Source organism: Drosophila guanche, unplaced genomic scaffold, assembly GCF_900245975.1.
Source record: "Drosophila guanche unplaced genomic scaffold, DGUA_6, whole genome shotgun sequence".
Classification (NCBI taxonomy): domain Eukaryota; kingdom Metazoa; phylum Arthropoda; class Insecta; order Diptera; family Drosophilidae; genus Drosophila; species Drosophila guanche.
In genome coordinates, this window is record NW_022995743.1 from 2522366 (window position 1) to 2540424 (window position 18059).

The 18059-nt window shown below is 47.9% G+C and overlaps 8 protein-coding genes across 8 annotated transcripts; 6 read left to right on the forward strand and 2 right to left on the reverse strand.

The window, feature by feature from the left end:
- Nucleotides 1–81: 81 nt before the first annotated feature.
- On the forward strand, nucleotides 82–1790 carry LOC117578471 (23 kDa integral membrane protein). The gene is made up of 5 exons (XM_034264003.1): nucleotides 82–258; nucleotides 320–398; nucleotides 940–1101; nucleotides 1161–1523; nucleotides 1580–1790. The coding sequence occupies exons 2-5, from the start codon at nucleotides 333–335 to the stop codon at nucleotides 1670–1672; spliced, it is 684 nt and encodes a 227-aa protein (XP_034119894.1). The 5' UTR covers nucleotides 82–258; nucleotides 320–332; the 3' UTR covers nucleotides 1673–1790.
- Nucleotides 1791–1906: 116 nt separating this feature from the next.
- On the forward strand, nucleotides 1907–3385 carry LOC117578482 (23 kDa integral membrane protein). Its single transcript, XM_034264014.1, has 5 exons — nucleotides 1907–2071; nucleotides 2512–2670; nucleotides 2735–2896; nucleotides 2958–3152; nucleotides 3210–3385. The coding sequence occupies exons 1-5, from the start codon at nucleotides 2012–2014 to the stop codon at nucleotides 3279–3281; spliced, it is 648 nt and encodes a 215-aa protein (XP_034119905.1). The 5' UTR covers nucleotides 1907–2011; the 3' UTR covers nucleotides 3282–3385.
- A 1068-nt stretch (nucleotides 3386–4453) lies between these two features.
- Nucleotides 4454–6523, forward strand: LOC117578481 (protein late bloomer). Its single transcript, XM_034264013.1, has 5 exons — nucleotides 4454–4706; nucleotides 5554–5712; nucleotides 5775–5930; nucleotides 5998–6204; nucleotides 6268–6523. The coding sequence occupies exons 1-5, from the start codon at nucleotides 4647–4649 to the stop codon at nucleotides 6337–6339; spliced, it is 654 nt and encodes a 217-aa protein (XP_034119904.1). The 5' UTR covers nucleotides 4454–4646; the 3' UTR covers nucleotides 6340–6523.
- A 1117-nt stretch (nucleotides 6524–7640) lies between these two features.
- On the forward strand, nucleotides 7641–9764 carry LOC117578483 (protein late bloomer). The gene is made up of 4 exons (XM_034264015.1): nucleotides 7641–7965; nucleotides 8869–9027; nucleotides 9092–9427; nucleotides 9494–9764. The coding sequence occupies exons 1-4, from the start codon at nucleotides 7906–7908 to the stop codon at nucleotides 9563–9565; spliced, it is 627 nt and encodes a 208-aa protein (XP_034119906.1). The 5' UTR covers nucleotides 7641–7905; the 3' UTR covers nucleotides 9566–9764.
- Nucleotides 9765–10089: 325 nt separating this feature from the next.
- Nucleotides 10090–11273, forward strand: LOC117578479 (protein late bloomer). Its single transcript, XM_034264012.1, has 5 exons — nucleotides 10090–10298; nucleotides 10363–10536; nucleotides 10594–10749; nucleotides 10817–11011; nucleotides 11106–11273. The coding sequence occupies exons 1-5, from the start codon at nucleotides 10239–10241 to the stop codon at nucleotides 11175–11177; spliced, it is 657 nt and encodes a 218-aa protein (XP_034119903.1). The 5' UTR covers nucleotides 10090–10238; the 3' UTR covers nucleotides 11178–11273.
- A 159-nt stretch (nucleotides 11274–11432) lies between these two features.
- LOC117578477 (protein late bloomer) lies at nucleotides 11433–13204 on the forward strand. Its single transcript, XM_034264010.1, has 5 exons — nucleotides 11433–11759; nucleotides 12370–12543; nucleotides 12609–12764; nucleotides 12827–13024; nucleotides 13079–13204. Exons 1-5 carry the CDS (start codon nucleotides 11700–11702, stop codon nucleotides 13148–13150), a joined length of 660 nt encoding a protein of 219 aa, XP_034119901.1. The 5' UTR covers nucleotides 11433–11699; the 3' UTR covers nucleotides 13151–13204.
- Nucleotides 13177–14208, reverse strand: LOC117578463 (protein late bloomer). Its single transcript, XM_034263994.1, has 4 exons — nucleotides 14108–14208; nucleotides 13875–14048; nucleotides 13457–13813; nucleotides 13177–13399 (listed from the first exon to the last, which is right to left on the reverse strand). Exons 1-4 carry the CDS (start codon nucleotides 14165–14167, stop codon nucleotides 13232–13234), a joined length of 759 nt encoding a protein of 252 aa, XP_034119885.1. The 5' UTR covers nucleotides 14168–14208; the 3' UTR covers nucleotides 13177–13231.
- A 95-nt stretch (nucleotides 14209–14303) lies between these two features.
- LOC117578442 (polypeptide N-acetylgalactosaminyltransferase 3) lies at nucleotides 14304–17772 on the reverse strand. Its single transcript, XM_034263965.1, has 6 exons — nucleotides 17114–17772; nucleotides 16652–16752; nucleotides 16405–16585; nucleotides 16170–16336; nucleotides 14845–16103; nucleotides 14304–14784 (listed from the first exon to the last, which is right to left on the reverse strand). Exons 1-6 carry the CDS (start codon nucleotides 17245–17247, stop codon nucleotides 14623–14625), a joined length of 2004 nt encoding a protein of 667 aa, XP_034119856.1. The 5' UTR covers nucleotides 17248–17772; the 3' UTR covers nucleotides 14304–14622.
- Nucleotides 17773–18059: the final 287 nt, after the last annotated feature.

Genomic DNA, 18059 nt, shown 5'->3' on the forward strand with positions numbered 1-18059 from the left:
CGTTTATTTGTTTGGGTTTCGTGCGGTGGTGAATTCCGCGTGTAATGCTCGACGGCGACACTTGGTGGCGTTCTGTGTTGTGTTTAGTCGCTGGCCAGCAGTTGAGACAGAAACACGAGTGCCCCCCACTGTTACAGAATTGGGTTCGGGGGAAGTCGGGCTCCGATTGAGACCAACGCTTAAATCTAGAGTAAACAATGGCCTCCACCCCGCTGGAATAGGGAAACCAATTTCCGTTCTATAAGTGCCGTCAGTGATGTGAGTGTTAATCAATTTTGAAACCAGGGAAAATGGCAAGTTTTCTCTTTCCTTTTTGTAGCTTTACGAACAGCATGGAGAAGTCGTTTCCCATATCGCCCTGGAAGTACGCCCTATTTGCCACTTGCATTTTGATAGTGGTAAGTGTGCAACCCAACCCACACCACTCCATTATCCCCTGGGGCGCCGCACTCTTGACCCATCCAAAGTCTTGCACAACAACCCGGTAGTGCCGCGAAAAAAATAAAATCAATATTGTGCATAAGTACAAAAATTACGCGAGCGACGAACGCAGCGCATAAAGATGCCTAAAAGCAAATCGAACATAAAAATCTTAAATATATATTTATACATTTATTTATACGTATATTTATGTGTGTTCCGCCGCACAGCTGTTCGCACTTGGCACACAGTTGGATATGGTCGTGTCTGTCCCTTCACTTCATGTAAAATGCTTACACAACCAGGCGCACCATTTTGATTATGATGAAGTTGATTTGGCAATTAGTTGTTGTTATATTTCTATATATATATATATATGTACATTATGTACATGGCAGAAACAGTCTGCAAAATGCCAAGGGTTAGCACAAACGCGTAACTAATTTGGCTGTAAGCATACAGCTGGGGGAACTCTATCTTTTCCAACACTCTAATTCTTTCACCTCTTTTCTTTTACAGGCCTGCAATGTCTTTTTCTTTTCCTGTGGCGTCGTCACCTGGGGCTCCGCAGCCTCCACCTTTGGCAGCTACACAACAGCGCTCATTGGAGCGGCTGTCTTTGGCGCTGCCTTTCTCGGCGTCTATGTGGCGCTCAAGGAGTCCTACAAGTACTCCGTAGTGGTGAGTAGTGCCTGACTTCCACTAGCTGACATTAGACTAATGTGTTTGCCTGCCCACAGTACATGTTCGTCAGTGGCCTGGTCATTGCTGCCATGGCTGCCTACTTCTTCACCTTCACAGCCATGAAGGGAGATTTGATGGCGCACTTTGACGAGCGCATCCTGCAATTGTTTGAGGAGAAGTCACACAGCAATGACAAAATGCAGCCCATCCATAGCCTGTTTAGCTGCTGTGGACTGGACGGACCGCAGGACTATCTTGGCGAGGAGAACGGCGCCTTGCCGGCCAGCTGCTGCTATGCCTTTGACTGCTCCAATCCCACGCATGTCTTCCAGGAGGGCTGCGCCACCAAAGCCAATTCTAATTTGAAGATGCAAGCGAATATTAATTATTACTGCTGCATGGCAATTATTGCGCTGGAGGTTTGCACTAGAAAAATGTTTCATTGGAAGAGTTTATTAATTTTATTGAATTCCAGTTTATGGGCATTCTCACCGCCTACTACATGGGTCGCGCCCGAAAGTATGCCAAGACCAAGATCAAGGACGATGAGAGCCACATCAACGATTAAGTGAAAATGCCATAGCCGGCCTAAACCCAGCATAAACGATAGTTATATAGATAAAAGCTCTATTTATCCATTTAGCGAATTTGCCACTAGAGAATAAAACACTTTCCATATGCTAAAACGATTAACTCACTCACTCACGCAGCTCCTCGAACATTTGGCAGCACTGGCAAAGAGAGCGCAGAGATTCGATTGTCTGCCGCAGCTCATTAGCAAAAATGTTCGTTTTCAATTGCTTGCTGGACAGCGATCTTGCTGGTTCTTTTGGTGTTCTCTCTGTCAGCTGTTCCCAACCAGTTTTGGGTTTCTTTTAAATAAGTTTTAGTTCGATAATTTGCCAAAATGGGCTGCACTTCCGGCTTTATCAAGTGTTTCCTCAACACCCTTAACTCCCTCAATGCGGTAAGTTCTTCTGGATATTCATATGCTGGTAATCCGCATAAGTATAAAGATATTTTTGTTATTTTTTATTTGGTGTGAATACAACTTTGCATTTGCGTGTTGTTCAAAAATCTGAACACGGGAACACATATATAGAATGTGTGTTTCGTTTGCCAATAAATATTCCATTCTTGCATATATTCATGAGTGTTGATCACATTCTTTGTGATCAAGTTTGCTGAGATCAATATACAAACACTTTCGTTCTACATTATCGAAGCCAAAAGTTGTTCTTTGGCAATTTTCTACCCAGAAAACATCTCCCAAAGTTCTCTTATTTCATTTTCTGACGCATTTTTCATATAAAATGCAACAAAATCTCATCTGCGCTGCGAGTCATTGACATTTAATTATTGTATTTACACCAAAGCTAATCTTATTTGCTTTTTGGGTGGGGTCAGCTTGTGGGCCTGGCACTGATAGTCATTGCCACGATAATCCTGGGCCAAGCACCTCTCGTCTACATCGCTTACCTGTACGTCTTGGGCGGCCTGATCTTCGTTTCGTCCATTCTGGGCTGCTGCGGCATCTGCCAGGAAAATGTTTGCATGACAGCAACGGTGAGTGGCGCAGCCTCTTCCATGTTCTCAGTTTTATAACTAATTTTATTATCGTTTATTTTAGTATGGGTTCATACTGCTGGCACAGCTCATCATTAGTTTGCTGGGCAACTTTGGCTTCAAGTTCAATGAGGATTACATACGGAAATTTGCCTCCGAGGAGGTGCAGAAGAAGTGGGATCTGGAGCTGGTGGAACCAGGCGCCATGGACCCTTATCAGCGAACGGTTTGTGTTTGTTTTTTTCTGCATTATACTCCCGACTATGAGAGAGTTGTCTGCTTTCCAGTACGATTGCTGTGGGCGTAATGGACCCGATGACTATGTGAGCATCGGTCGTGCCACTCTGCCCGCCACGTGCTACCCCAAGGAGAACCACGAGCTGCCGCACTTCACCACTGGCTGTGCCCAGAGCGCCGGTGACAAGTTCCTGGAGCTCTTCAATTACTCCAGCGACACCAACTGGATCTCCGTGGGCATAACCGTGAGTGTTCCGCTGTCTTCTGTTGGGTTTCTTCTAATGGTTCTTCCTATGTTTCAGGCGCTGATGGTGCTGGGTGCCTTCTATCTCGTTGGACGCTTCCGCAAGCAGCGCAGGCGCTACCACTACTAAGGATTCCCCCCGACCGATCTAATTTCTACTATCTGATTATTGTGTTCGAATAAACTTGACTGGAGACTGCCATTCCATTCCCCCGTGTGGCGGGGCTGAGCTAATCTTTCGTTTTGCTGCTGGCTGGCGTCATTTATTCTCAATCTTCTGACGCAATCATGTTCAATCAATCTCACCGGTGGCGATCGGGCGTAAATTGCTTGGAGGGGAGCCAGCAATAAAGAGAGATGGAGTGATGGTTGTCAGTCTCTCTCTTTCCAAACTGCATTCGAGCTAAACATCTGGCAAATGGCGCTACTGAAAGCTTAGTGCCTCTCTCTCCCTGCTCTTCTAGCTCTCTTTGCTCTTTCACCACAGCCACCACCGCCGCTCACCGCTCGCTTGCTTCGGTTGTGTCAAGCAGAACCAGCTCCGGATCCTCATCCCCTTCCCCCACCCGCAGCGCTAGACATTCTGTTTGTTTGGCTTCCGAATGACAGCAGCAACAGCAAGAACAACAACCACAACAACAGCGCCGCCGTAGTAATGGCAAAAATAAAGGAAAGCGAACTTTTGATGCTCTAACTGCTCGACGAAGCAGAACAGAGTGTAATAAGATAACTCTTTTTGTGTATTGGGAGATTTATTAACCAAAAACATGGATGTGCATACTTATAGAAGCTACTTCAATGTCTCTCAATTGGCCGAGCTGCTGCTCATTCTTGTAATTTAATTGATTGAAAAGGCATACATCTACCCTGAACTGTAATACCCTAAAAGGGTATACCAGCCACAAACCAAAAACTAATAAAGTAGTTGTACAAACTGAAGCCGGAGCTTTGCTGCCCTAACCAAACGGTTGATGAAGTTTAGTACAGCCACCAAGCAAAAGTGAATCTATAGATTGCTGATCTGGTTTGGAATCTGTTTAGCATTAACTGAGCGACTCTGAAAGCGTATGTATAAGCATCAAAGCCATTAGAAGCAACCAAAAGCAATAGAAACAACAAAGTTTGGTCTTTGACTTTGGCTTTTTTTCCCCCTTTTTTGTTGGGTTTGTTTTCTTTGCTCTTTGTGTTTGCCTACTGCCCGTGTGTGTGCGCTGCGCTCGTGTGCTGACTTTGTTTGCTTTGCTCTGGCTCCGACCGGCGTGGCGGCAAAGGCAACACTCGGATTCCGTGGCCAGAGTTTCCAGCGCTCTCTCAGTTCGCTCGCGACCGTTGAAAGTAGTTGTCTAACCGATTCTGGCCGGCTGTGTTTCTATCGGAATCTCAACAACGCTTGCCCCCAAAAAAAGAACACAACAAACTGTTGCACGTGTTGCACAGAGTCTCGATTGCATTCTACGAAAAAGCACTTGGAGCGGAAAATAGAAACACATTCAGAATGGGCTGCGCAACAGGCACCATCAAGTACTCTCTGTTCCTGTTCAATGCCTTATGGGCGGTAAGTAGAGCACAAAAAATATATAATTCCAAGCATATGCCATATAAGTTTTGGCATTAGAAGAGTTTCTGTTTATTTATTTGAATATTTTTGGCAGTTTTTGTAAGCCAAATTTTGTGTCGAATATTGGAAATCGCTTTGGCGGGTTGGGCAGTTGGACTTCCCATTAGACTTCCACCTGGCCCGCAGATGATATCATCTCGTATGCGTGTCTGCCTAGTTTATGACTACACTTCCCAGTCTCATGTGTTTGTGTGTGTGTGTGTGTTTGCGTCTATTGTTAATGGCTTGTGCTTTGCTTTTGCATTCCTTGAGCCGTGAGGAAAGCTCTGACCAAAGCAGCCGAGCAGCCGAGCAGCTCAAATGCGTCATGCATTTCGATTTCGTTAAATGTGGTAATGCTCTCCGCTCCTCTGCTTAGTCTTCAAAAGCTAAAGTGAATTTAATATGGGAACATGGAAACCGGATTAGTTGACAATAGAGTTCAGATGTGATGAGCACAGCGCTGACAAATTGCTTAAGATATGCCGGAGCAGACACAGACTGCTCAGGGTTACACAGAATTGTAGTAGCAAAATGGGGACGGACTTTCGGTTTTGTGTAGATCTGAGATCAGCAGCTGCAGCAGCAGGAGAAAGAATAATCTAGATTCTCGAATGATTTCATTTTGCTTATGAGTAATAATAGCATCCAATCCAAAAGCTTGATCCAAATGGGGGGAGGGATTGGAATTTGTAAACTAAAATTGAATACGCCTCCAATTGAGTACGAAAGCCGATATTGCGCGATTATCTGCTTTGAAGCTCCCCCATTTATATTGGCATATTTTGTTTGTTTTTGTTTTCAGATACTCGGCATATTGGTGCTTATCTTTGGCGGTCTCGGATGGGGGGCGATGCCAGATCAGTTTGCTATTGGCATTCTCGTTCTGGGTGGAATTATACTCTTAATTTCCCTCTTCGGTTGCTGTGGCGCCGTTCGTGAATCGCCGCGCATGCTCTGGACGGTATGTTGCACTATTCTGTTATCTGAGAGCCAAAAATTAAAACAATTTCGATTGAATTTCAGTACGTATCGCTGCTGGTGGTGTTGCTGGTGCTGATAGCCACCTTCATTGTGTACAATCCGCGAGATGTGTTCAAGAATTATGCCCTGAAGACGGTCGAGGATTCATGGCAGCTGGAACAGACAAAGCCTGGCAGCATGGATTACATCCAGAAGACAGTGAGACACAAAATTCCGTTCCGCATTGTTTGAAAATCTAACAAAAAAGTCTCTCAATGTTTTTTAGTACTCCTGCTGTGGCCGTAATAGTGCCCAGGATTATTTGGAGATCAGCTACTGGAACGCCAGTGTGCCCAACAGCTGCTGCAAGGACAACAATTGTGTGAATCCCCTGAATCTGTATGCGATCGGCTGCATCACCAAAGTGGAGGAGGCCTTCGCCGACGAGGCCACCGTGTCCCGCTCGCTGGAGTGGGTTCTGCTCGGTTTCGATGTGAGTTGCATTTGTATTCCTGCAGGAGAAATGCTCACCCACTGTTTGCCGTTATCTTTGCAGGTCGTTATTCTCTCACTCGCCATCATCTTGGCCATACACTACACGAATCGCCGACGACGCTATAACTATTAACACACGTTCCACATTTAGCACCTAATCAGTCAATCTACTTAACATTTACCAGTCTCATTTGTAAGTCACACCGATGTACCTTGCTTAGAAACGCAGCACACAGCCCTCTGTAGTGTATGTGTATGTGTTCCACTTGCCAAGCAATTGAAGTTGCCTTAAATATACAAACAATTCATACAAACAACATTGTACATGTGTTTTGCAGCGGAGTGTAATTCGCTTAGCTTAAGCTTTGCTTCATCTGCGGCATTGCACCGGGATTGGAAAGCTCTGCTCTGCGCTTCTCATCAATGACGCGACGCGTACCTAAGACGGAACAAACAGCTGTGGTCAGAAAAATAGGAGTGCTTACGTGTGGAATAATGAAGGATTTTCAACAGAGGCTTGATGACGGGGAGATTCCCTCTAATGCTTTGTACATACGTTGAAAGTTCTGTTGAGATCTGTCGTGTGCTCACAATATGTTGACCCCATCTGTACCGTATGTTGACACAAATAAGAGCCGAAAAATAAAACCAAAGTCAGACCCAAACATAATTAAGTTCCAAAGGCTGTCTGAGTGTGTGTGTGTGCGTGCGTGTCTATGCGACAGTGGAGCGAGCAGGGAGAAATGCGCAGCTCCAGACATAACAACAATAAACAAACTCGAAAACAAAACTGTTAAGCAAAACAGAGAGAGGAAAACAGGCAGAGACAGATAGGGGGAGCTTAAATACATGATTTGTCATTGACTTATTGACATATTGACGTCATGGTGTCACAAAACTGTAGGCAAGATCCAGTGCAGAGGAAGTAGATTTTTCGTAGGTAGCGGCAGAGACGGGGAATTCAGAGCGACAATAACAGTTTAATCAAATTTTGAGCAATCTGTTGATTAAATCTACATCTTCTTTGTCCCCTCAATCTGCCTGATCTGTAAGACCAAGTCACAGCAGTAAAGTCAAAGTCAAAGCACTCTGTAAGCGTGAGCATGTGACGTCATTGCTTGGAGCGGTGACCCAAGGTATAAAAAGCAGCAGGTAGTCGACTCGGTTTGCCACGCTCTCTTGGCACCCACCGGTTACTTGCATGCAAACGAAATAGAGACCGCTACAATGACTGGCGCACCCTCTGCTTACTGCGCCATGCGCTGACGCTGACCCTAGTGAGTGCATCGCGCGCGCTCTCTCTGTCTCTCTCACACCGCTCACATCGCTCCCTCAGCTGTGTGGGCGAATGTGTGTGCGTTTGCCTCGCTCCCGCCACCCGCTCTTACGACTGGCGCCGGAAGAAAGAGCAAAAGAGAACGACGAAAACTTTTCCCGCTTTCAGTTCGAAAACACACGCAGAACGTGCCGCAAGCAAGAGACGAATTTTTCGAGAACGGAAATCCCGAAAGAACGCAGATTTAACGGAAATTTATATCGCTGTAAATTCAAATCGGAAAAACAAACCAAAAGAAAAACGTGAAAGTAAATAAACAAATCGGCACGAACGTATAGGGTAGAAGAGGGAAGCAAGCCAAAAGGTTAGAAGGCGAATTGATTCAAGTAATTCAAGAAGTCGCTATACCCAAGATCTACAAACATGGGCTGCGCCACGACCAGCGTTAAGATCACCTCCATTATACTGAATGCCATTTTAGGGGTAAGTCATCAACATAGCCTATAAGGAATACCAATTAGCCATAACAGCAGCAGCAAAGTCTATATGATATGTGTCCGTATGTACGAGTATGTAAATATGTACGTATGAGTACATTTTACATTTGAGCAAGGAAATTAGCATGATGTCATGGGGGACAAGTGAACGAACGCACTTCAAAAGTCCAACAAAAACAGCCTCAAAGTGAATTATTTTTGAAAAATTATTCCTATAGTATATGTACCAGTGCTCGTAGTCTCCTTCGGGTGTATTTTTAACCGATTTCTGTCGTGTTTTTGTCAGTCGCGAGCACACCTGAAACGATGGCCTCAAGGTGGCAGTCGCCTGACCGACCGAACACCCTGCCTGCCTGCCTCCTCCCTCCTGTCATGGTTGCCATGGCGAACTTGTTTACGGTTTTAGGCCATTCCCAGACGGACCCAGGCGCAAGGAGCGCGAGCCTTCAATTGTTCCAATTTCGATTCCCGCAGGATGATGATGTCATACCGATGTACATACGCGCCCTGACTCCGCACTCTGGTTCATGGTTTGACCTATATAACGGTATCGAATCACTTGAGAAACAACAAGAACAAGGGTTGGCCACCACAAAGGGAGCGAGGGAGACAGGCAGACAGTGAATCAGCAGGGAAACAGTGGGATAGTGGAACAGGGAGACAAGGAAGAAAGTGAAACGGCAAGACAGGCAGACAAGTGAGACACTGAAATCAGTGGAACAAAGGGGAAAGGCGAACTTCCCCAAGCGATAAATAATGGACAGTGTCGGGAAGGGGGTGCCAGTGCCCCTGCCCCGGCCCTCTTGTTGCTGCTGCTGTTAATTGTCACGCAAATGAATTGCCAGTGGAAACTGCAATTGAAATTGCATCATCTCGTAATTTATTTCAGCTACTGGCATTGGGTTCCATTGGTTGGATCGCTTACAATGCGGACACCGAGAGCGAGGAGTTTGCCATTGCCGCCTATGTGGCCTGCGCGCTCATACTGCTCTTTGCGATGCTGGGCATCCTGGCGGCTGTGCGTGAATCGGTGCCGCTGACAGCAACGGTGAGTGGAACGAAGAATGAAGAGGAAACTCAGCTGAACTTGTGTGAACCATGATCATTCCTAGAGCGCCGTTTTCCTGCTGATCCTCGCCATACCGCAAATTGTGAGCACCTGCATGCTGCTGCATCAGTACGAGGTGCAGAGCGGCCAGGAGACGGTGGCCGTGGCCTGGCAGGCTAACAACATGGACGGACTGCAGCAGAAGCACGAGTGCTGCGGCAAGAGCAGTGCGCAGGACTATGTGCATCTGAATCAGCTGATACCGCCCAGCTGCTATGCCGATCTGCAGCAGACCACCGATCACCTCTATGTGGATGGTTGCATCGAGAAGGTGCAGAGCTTCTACGAGAGCGACAAGGAGCGTTTCATCATTGTGTCCTGGGTGCTGGTGGCCTTTGAGGTGGGTCTTAGTTAACTCTTCACGGAGCTGCGCTAACTCTTTGCCTCTTTCCTTTTGTCTTTGCAGCTGCTCTGCTTTGCCTTGGCCGTCTTTTTGGCCATCAGCTTTCGCAACAAGCAGCGCCGCTTGCAGTTCTAGGCTGGCCGAGAGTCGGCCTGGCCTGTTGCCGCACAGTACAAAAATGGTCACTCAAGTATTTCCCGCCTTGGAATTCTCATTACCAACAAACTCATTCGACAAACTAAAAACTAAAAACACTTTCCTCTAATTAAGTACAATCCATATACTCGTATTTAGTCCAATTATGTCCATTGCAATGATCGCTAATAAAAATATGTGCCTGTTGTGTAAACTGTTGGAAATATTAAGCATACGACGTGAGAGCTTCTGGCAACTTGTTGCCTGAGAGACGTGCCCAAGGTCGTTCGTTTTTGCATAATAATTCAGCGCGTGGAAATGGCCATAACTCCTACAAAGATGTCCTGACTGTGGCAAAGCTTTTTGCCCCCGCCGCCCCTTGCTTAGGTGCGTAGCTGGTGCCAAAAAGCTTTCGTGACATCATACCACTCTGCCACCTAGAGGCACCCCCACGACATTCACTAACATTAATAGCAGCCAGCCATTGGGTTGGCATTTCGTTGTGGTGGATTCCACAGCGACTGGCCCTCGGGGTGCTCAGTCGAACGTCAACAGTCTGTGGGGAAAGGGCTTCTGCGTTCCGCTGGTCAACGCCTGTGCCTTCGAGTTAACTGCGCAGCGGATAAAGGAAAGCAAAGATAAGTAATTGGTGCGTTTTTATTGATTGGCAAGCATGGCCTGTCGCGTGTCCTTTCTGAAAACTCTACTCATCATTCTCAATGTGCTGCTATCGGTGCGTATGCCTAATGTCTGCCGAGTCCCTCTTGCAATGCAGTTCCTTTCTTCTGCTTTGACAGCTCATTGGAGTGACGCTGATTGCGCTGTCCGTGTACGAGCTGAACAGCTCCACGCCTGGCACCTTCGAGCACATTGCCATCGTCATACAGATCTTTGTGGGCTCCTTTGTCATACTGACCTCGTTTCTGGGCTGCTTTGCCACGGCTCGCGTGTCCCTGGGTCTGATTTGGACGGTGAGTAAGGGGCACGAAATGTGCGACTAACTCTAACCTTTCTCCCCTCTGCCCCAGTATGTCATCTGCCTGTTGATCCTGCTCTGCCTGCAAATCTACATCATTGCGGCTGCTCACTCCACGAACTATGTGGAGCGTTCGCGCAGCGAGTTCCTGGCGCTCTGGTCCGATCCCAAGGGCAATGCCGAGCGGCTGTCGCTCATTGAGCAAAAGGTGAGTCGGCGGGAATGCAGTCACGCGTGAAATGATTTCAATTTCAATTTGAATTGCGTTTTCCCAGTACTCGTGCTGTGGCCAGCTTGGTGCCCATGACTACATATTGCTCGGCAGAGGCATACCCACGAATTGCTACCAGGACTTTGACCGACAGCAGGACAATCTCTTCACCGAGGGCTGCCTGGCGGCTGTCCAGGTGCATGCCAACGACAATGTGGCCATTGGGCTGGTCATTAAGTGGCTGCTGCTGGCCGTGGAGGTGAGTCTGAGCAGCCCCTAGCCAAGGGCGTGCCGGAAATAGATTAAAATTTTCCAATCAAATTCAAATTCCAATTTTGTTTCCCTCCCCACAGTTCGCCGCTTTGGCAGCTGCCACACATTTGGGCATCACGGTGCGCAACAAACTGCGGCGCGAGAGATTCTAACAGGTCGCCACGGAGCCCGTACCAAACACCCATTCTGTAGGCCCAGTTGGTAGCAAATTGTGGAATAAATTATAAGAAAAAAAACAGCAAAAAATATTTGATAAGTTTTATGTATTTCTTGTTTTGCCGAGTGTATAAGTAGATCTCTGAGCGTACGTGTCTGCATATTAAAAATATAAATCCCGAGTAACGACTCCCGACTGCCGCACAAAATACAAAATACAAAAATACGAGGCGGACCCGGACACGGACACGGACGCGGCACTCAACGGATTTGTAAACATTTGCTGCCTGCCTACTGCCTGCTGCCTGCTGCTTAGTGATCGTTTTTCTCTAGAGGTTTTTGGCTTTATTTTTGCATTTTGCTTTGCTGAATGAGTTCTCATCGCGGCATTAACAGTTTGGGACACAAGCGGCGCGCGTCGAACTGCGAGGGAAATTCGTGTGCTGGAGTGCTGTGAAAAATATAAATAAAATATAAATAGTTATTATATGTTTTATAAGTAGTAGCGGAGTGTCGTAATGCCCACAATACGCGTGTGCCTGCAATGGACTGCGGTGGTTTTCAATACAATTACTTTGGTAAGCGAACGCTCCACGCGGCGTATGTGTAATTTATGTGCACGAATAAATAGAAAACATAAATGAAGTGCCTAAGCAGTAAGTAGCTTGCTTTGCCATAAATCATTTAGTTCATTGAGCAAAAATATCATTCGTGTCGCTCCTTGACTCACACGGCGTATGAGTAATGTTCATAGCTCATTAAAATTTTCTTGCATTTCTGTGGCATGTTTGTAATCTTTGCTCGTGTCATTTTCGTGTACGTGTAGCTGGCCAATTTGGCAGCAAAGAAAATCCCACTCCATGCCACACAGAATTTTCCATTTCTGCCCAGACAAAATGTCACTCGGCATTCACTTTTCTTCTCCTTTTTTCACCAATTTAAGCGACAAATATCAAAGCGAGAGAGAGAGAGCGAGAGAGAGAGTGCGCAAAGATCATTTATAAATAAAAACCAAAAGTAATTTCAATTTATTTTTGTGCCAATATTTTTGTTTTATTTTTTTGCTTCGCTCGCTCGCTCGCTTCCAATGACGTCGCCTTTTTGTCTCTAAAGCTGCTGCTTTTTTGTTGCTATTTTGTTGGGCCATTAAGAAATAGTTAATGGACTTTAGTTGTAATTAATAACTAGATCATTGGCATCCTGGCTGCGCTGGCTAGTGTCTATGAGCTGGATCGCTATGACGAGGGCTCCGCGGAGCATCTACAGAAATTTGTGCAGCTGGGCATGGCGGCTACTCTGATCCTGGCGGCACTCGTTGGCTGTCTCGGGGCCTTTCTGGGCTCCATCAAGGTGCTGGTGCTGGTGAGTAGCAGCTGTGCCACTGGCTTTGCACTGGATTTCCCCTTATGCTGTCTCCCCCTGTTTAGCACCTCACGCTGCTGGGCACTTTGATTGTCGCTCACGTCTGGAAGCTGGCGCACTACAACGAGACAAAGCAGCTGGATGCCACGGAGGTGTACGTCATGTCGCTGTGGATGGAGGAGCTGGTACACCAAGGCGCCATGCAGCAGCTGCAACGAGAGGTGAGCACTGGCTGAATCAGCTGGCAAAACTCTGCTCACTGTTTGCCCTTCCCCGACTCTAGTTTGAGTGCTGCGGCAGCAAGGGCTTTGGCGACTACACGAGCCTGAACATCAAGGTGCCCAGCAGCTGTTTCCACACCAAGGATGGTCTGCACGCGCTGCATCCCTATGCCGAGGGCTGCATGGCGGCCGTAAAGCGTTCCTTTCTGGAGATCTATCGCTACGAGATGTGGGCACACTGCGGACTCATTGGCCATGAGGTGAGGCCGTTACTCTGGCCGCCAAAGTTCTTTGATTAATTGTTTCTCTTGCAGCTTGTGGGCATCATTTTGGGCATCACGCTGTGCTGTCAGCTGACCAACAAGACACGTCGCTATGCCTACTGATGCCCCCCACACACACACACATACACTCATTTTTCTGCATTTTCATAAATAATAAACGAAATATTTGACACAAATCGAAGCTTAGACATCGCCAGCATGCAGCAGTTGTGCCCGCGAGCCAGCCCTCACATGGTTGGAGCGCGGCTCCCGCCTGACACCTGGCGGCACTTGGCGACGCGCGAGACGCCGTTGCTGGCGCAGTCTGTAGAGCAACACACTGAACGCGGCTGTCTGCAGCAGTATAATGATCTGAGGAGTAGAGACTGTCACTGTTTCGTCTTGCTTACAGCAGCTGGAAGGCCTCACCTCAAGGCCAACAATGGACCACATGAAGAGCTTATCGCGATGCTCAATGTACCGCTGACTGTGGCTCAAAGTCTCCAGGCAGCCGCGCGGAAAGACCTGTTGCTGGTAGGTGTCGTTGGCCTGATAACAGCTCGCGGGCAACAGCAAATGCAGCTGCCTGTAGTCCGTCGAATTGTCGTGGCCACAGCAATGCTGTGTGGCCTCGTACTGATGCATTAGCTCCGGTTGGCTGTCCAGGCCATGCCAAGCCAGCTCCAGCTGCTGCCAGGCGCTGCCTTGGGTCTTGTGCGAGGTACTGTGGTAGTGATGCAGCTGCAGGTATTCCGCGCCCAAACAGATGAGTATAAAGAGCGTGAACTGTGGGGCAGAAAGGCAAGATTTAGTGGGCATTTAGATGGATCTTCGGTCGGCTACTTGCAATCAGATTGACACACAGCAAATTGCAGATCAAACCATAGCAGCCGAACATGACAATCATGCAGATGGTGCCACCCAGCACCAGACTCTTGACGAAATACGTGTGCTCCGGCGTGTTGGGCTCCGCTGCCTGCAGGCCCAAGCCAGCGCCGCACATGACGCCGATGCCAAGGAGCTGTGGGAACAGACAAAGACTTTAGCTGGGTGAAAATCTGAGTAGCTTCTTGGACTTACCATATACAGCAGATTGGCGAGCAGCCCGGACAGCTTAATTGTGTTGTAGCAGCGATTCATTTCGAGACTAAAGGCAGCTCCAGCTGCTGCGCCGAATTTAAGCAAATTGCAAGAGGCTGGCCAGCCCAGGCGATAAGAGAGAGAGTGAACAGTAAAAGTGCAGCGCGACACTTTTCTACAATCAGTTGGGTGGTGATTTTATTTTCATGTGAAATATATAAAAGTGTTTCGTACAGCCTACAAATCGTTGCTTAATAAATATGACATAGAGTAGAGCTAAAGTTCCAACGTTGCGAGAGCCAACAAAAAAGTTAAGCTCTCGCGCGTCTCAAATGTTTCCTTGTGGGTTCGTGGCTGCTTCGTGTGGGTTCGCGTCTGTGTGGGTTCGGCTAAATAAAGAACACAACGAGTGGGGTTCGCTCATAAAATTTCAATAAATATCACATTGTGTTGAAGAAAAGAGAGAGAGAGAGAGAGTTCCTGGCAATGTGCGCTCTTCTGTTCCCTGGCTCATTCTATAGGCGCCATGGCAGCGGTATGAAGCCCCATTTTTGTGTTATATCCTTGAAGTCGCACTGCATGCAGAGCACCACCTTCTCCTGCTTCTGGCTGCGCGCATTGGTGGCCGCTTTGAGCGTCAAACAGAGCTTGGTGTCGCGATGCGAGATTTGCTGCGTCTGCGGGTGGATAAGGAAAGCGTTAAGAAGGGTTAAACAGCGCTTAGGACCCACACTCACATCCATGTCGTAGTTCCACAGCTGACTGACATCGCCCGCGCACTGCGTCAGCATCACGTTCGACATCGTTGCATTGCGATTTTTGAGCAGCTTGATCACGCCCTGCTTGGGCGGTCTGTAGGCCAGGCAAATGTTGTCATTCGTCATTATCTGACCCTTCGGCGTGATCACAAACATGTCCATGGTCTGCGCGTGCGATGTGCAGTCGCCCACGGTCACCGGCTGCAGGGAGGAACGCGGCGCCACCTCCTTCAGCGGACGCAGGCACTTGTCCCGCTCGAGATCAATCAGCGACATAAACTCCTCCGATTTGCTCTCAATCTCCTCAAAGGCGCGTTTCCACTCTCGAGACAGAGCACGCCCTGGCAGGTTCTTCATGTGTTTGCTGTACGCCTGCGCGCACTCCGTCTCCCCGTCCAGCCAGATGATTTTGCCAAAGAAGCGATCGGGCGCTGGGAAGAAGTGCTCGGGCCAAATGTTCTCCAAGTACCAGGCAAACGACTTGCACTGCAGCTTCTCGCGCAGCGCCACGCGTTCCGTGACGTTCACCTTGTCCTTGACGCTCAGCGAGAGGCCGGAGGTGTAGAGCATGACAAAGTATTGCCAATCGTCCATCCAGACGGTGGCTGCGCGTGCCAAGTTATCGGTGAGCACTTCACTCATGCCACCCGGGAAGGTGTAGGGCGTGCTGCTGCGGAACACGTGCCCCACGTGGGAGCAGGGGCTAATCTCCACTCTGCCGCCACATTGCCAGATGCGAAAGGACATCTCCACATTCTCGCCGCCCCACACACGCATGTTGCTGTCGTAGGCGCCCATTTCGTAGAAGTAGCTGCGATCGATGGCAAACAGACCGCCAGCCATGCCGGGCGTGGCTATAGGAGCCGTGGAGTCCTTGCCTGCAATCTCCGTTGTGGAACGCTTCCTGTCCGACGAGAACCAGCGGAAACTCAGCTGCCAATTGAAGCCGCCCCAATGGTTCTCAAAGGTTTTCGTGTAGCTGAAATTGTCATCGGAAATGATGTCTATGACGGGACAGATGACCACATTGCGTGACTCCTTGATCCTGGCCAACAGGGGCTCCAGCCAGCCACGCGAGCACTCGCAGTGCGCGTCCAGAAAGGTGAGCACATCGCCGCGCGCATGCTCAGCGCCCAAGAGGCGCGCAGGCACCAGGCCGCTGCGTTTCTTCATGCGATAAATGCGCGTGGGCACCGTCAGTACGCGTACGTAGCTCTCCAACTGCCGCTTGAGATAGGCTGGAAGAGAGAGAGCAACTAAGTTAGGTCAAGGTTTAAAGGTTTCTGGGCCTGCTGTCCGCTTACAGCGCTCGCTGGCATCGTCCACCAAAATGATTTCCTTGAGCAAGTGACGCGGCGAGCGATTGATGACGCTAGTGATGGTGCGCAGCAGCACGGACCAGGCCTCATTGTGGAAGACAATGATGACCGAGGTGCTGGGCAAGTCGCTGGCATACTTTTTGTCGCGGCATCTGCAAAGGAAGAGAGCGAACTCTTAGCTGGAGTACATGGACTGGTGGCAAGTTCCCCAAGTTCTTACTCCGGCGTGCGGTAATCCTTGAGCGTGCGATTCAGTGGTATGCGATCGCTGGCCAGCAGATTGAAGCTGTTCAGGCGAAAGAAACGCTGCATACGAAAGCGATCGCGGGGCGGCACCACAACGGGTCTGCCGTCCTCGCCCTCGCCAGGGACAGGCTTGAACTGGTTAATGTTGTAATCGTCTGTCAATGGAAATGGAAATGGATTTATGTATTTATTTATTTATGACTTGATGTCGGTCGACTCACCTGCAGTCATGTTGCCGAAGATGTCTCCCTTGCCAATATAATGGGCCACAATGCTCTTGTGGGGCCACAGCGAGCGACGTTTGGGCGGTGGTTTCGGATGACTTTGCACGAAAGAAATAAAAACGAGAGTCGATACCCACAACGAATGCGATGCGAGGGCAAGTGATCCACAAAAGGCATAGACAAAGATGTGACAATGGATATTAAATTTAGCATTTTACAATAAAAACCCGAAAACACGCGAGGCCCGTCCATGGCGATGGCAAAACAAACAAGAAGAAATGCAAAGTGGAGGCTTGAAACAACAAAAAACCGAAAGTCGAGGCAAGCCGCTCGAGTGGAACGGCAGCCAGGGGCTACACTTCACTTGCAACATGGCCAGGAAATTATGCAATGCCAAGCGGAGGATGGAGCACCCCGTCCTAATGGATTCTTCTTATGTTTTTTGTATTTATTACTCACCGCAGCTCTGAATCAGCATTTTGTATGCTTGCCACATACAAGTTAATGCTAATTGCAAACATGAAGAATGCAAAGAACAGCAGGAAGAGGTAGAGGAGCCACAGCTTCTTTAATTGTTGAAAGCGCAGACCCATCGTTAAATGTTGTTGTCTTCCACCTGCGTGTTAATGACCGCTGTGTCCGTCTGCAGCTGGTAGATGGTGTGTCTGATCGCCAGCACTGTTTGGTGCCAACTAATCAAGTTATTTGTTGTTGGCCAAGTCAATAGCCTAACGGCGATTCGCAGCCGAAGCTCCCCCCTCCACGCTGTATGGCACACAAGTTCGTGGCGCTGGAACAATTCCGATGCCTTAAAATACGCGCCGCGTACGCGTTCCAGTTTGCAAAATTGTTTTGTACTGTTTACTTTTTATGAATACATTTCGCTTGTTCTCTCTCGCGGATGGCACTTGTTTACATCTTTCACCGGGCGCGGAGCTGGCCAAAGAAGAAGCCTTTTGATAGCAAATTGAAAGAAAACACCAATTGGAAAGTTGACAAGTTGAATGCGGGGTTGGGTTTTGAGCCAGTTGTTTTAGTTTTTGTCCAATTTAGGACAAACTTTTATGAAAATTTATAAAATCCAATTGGAGAGCTCATTTTTGCGTGGGTTTTTTTTTTGTATTTAATCGCTGCTGCGACGCTGAGTCCGCTACTATCGATAAGATATACCAAAATATACCTTCTCATTTAAAAAATACTTCGGAGTCTTAAATCATATTTCTCGATTTTGATGTTCTATTTTATATTAATAGCTAGTTAAGAGTCTCAGGACTAAAACTATAATTTTATATAATTTATCAATCAATTCTCCGCAAGATTGGCTGGTTTTAATGACTTCCTTTTCTTGGAATGTTTCCAAATTAAGTTTAGAACTAAAAAGGTCAACCTAAAAAATTACCTAGAA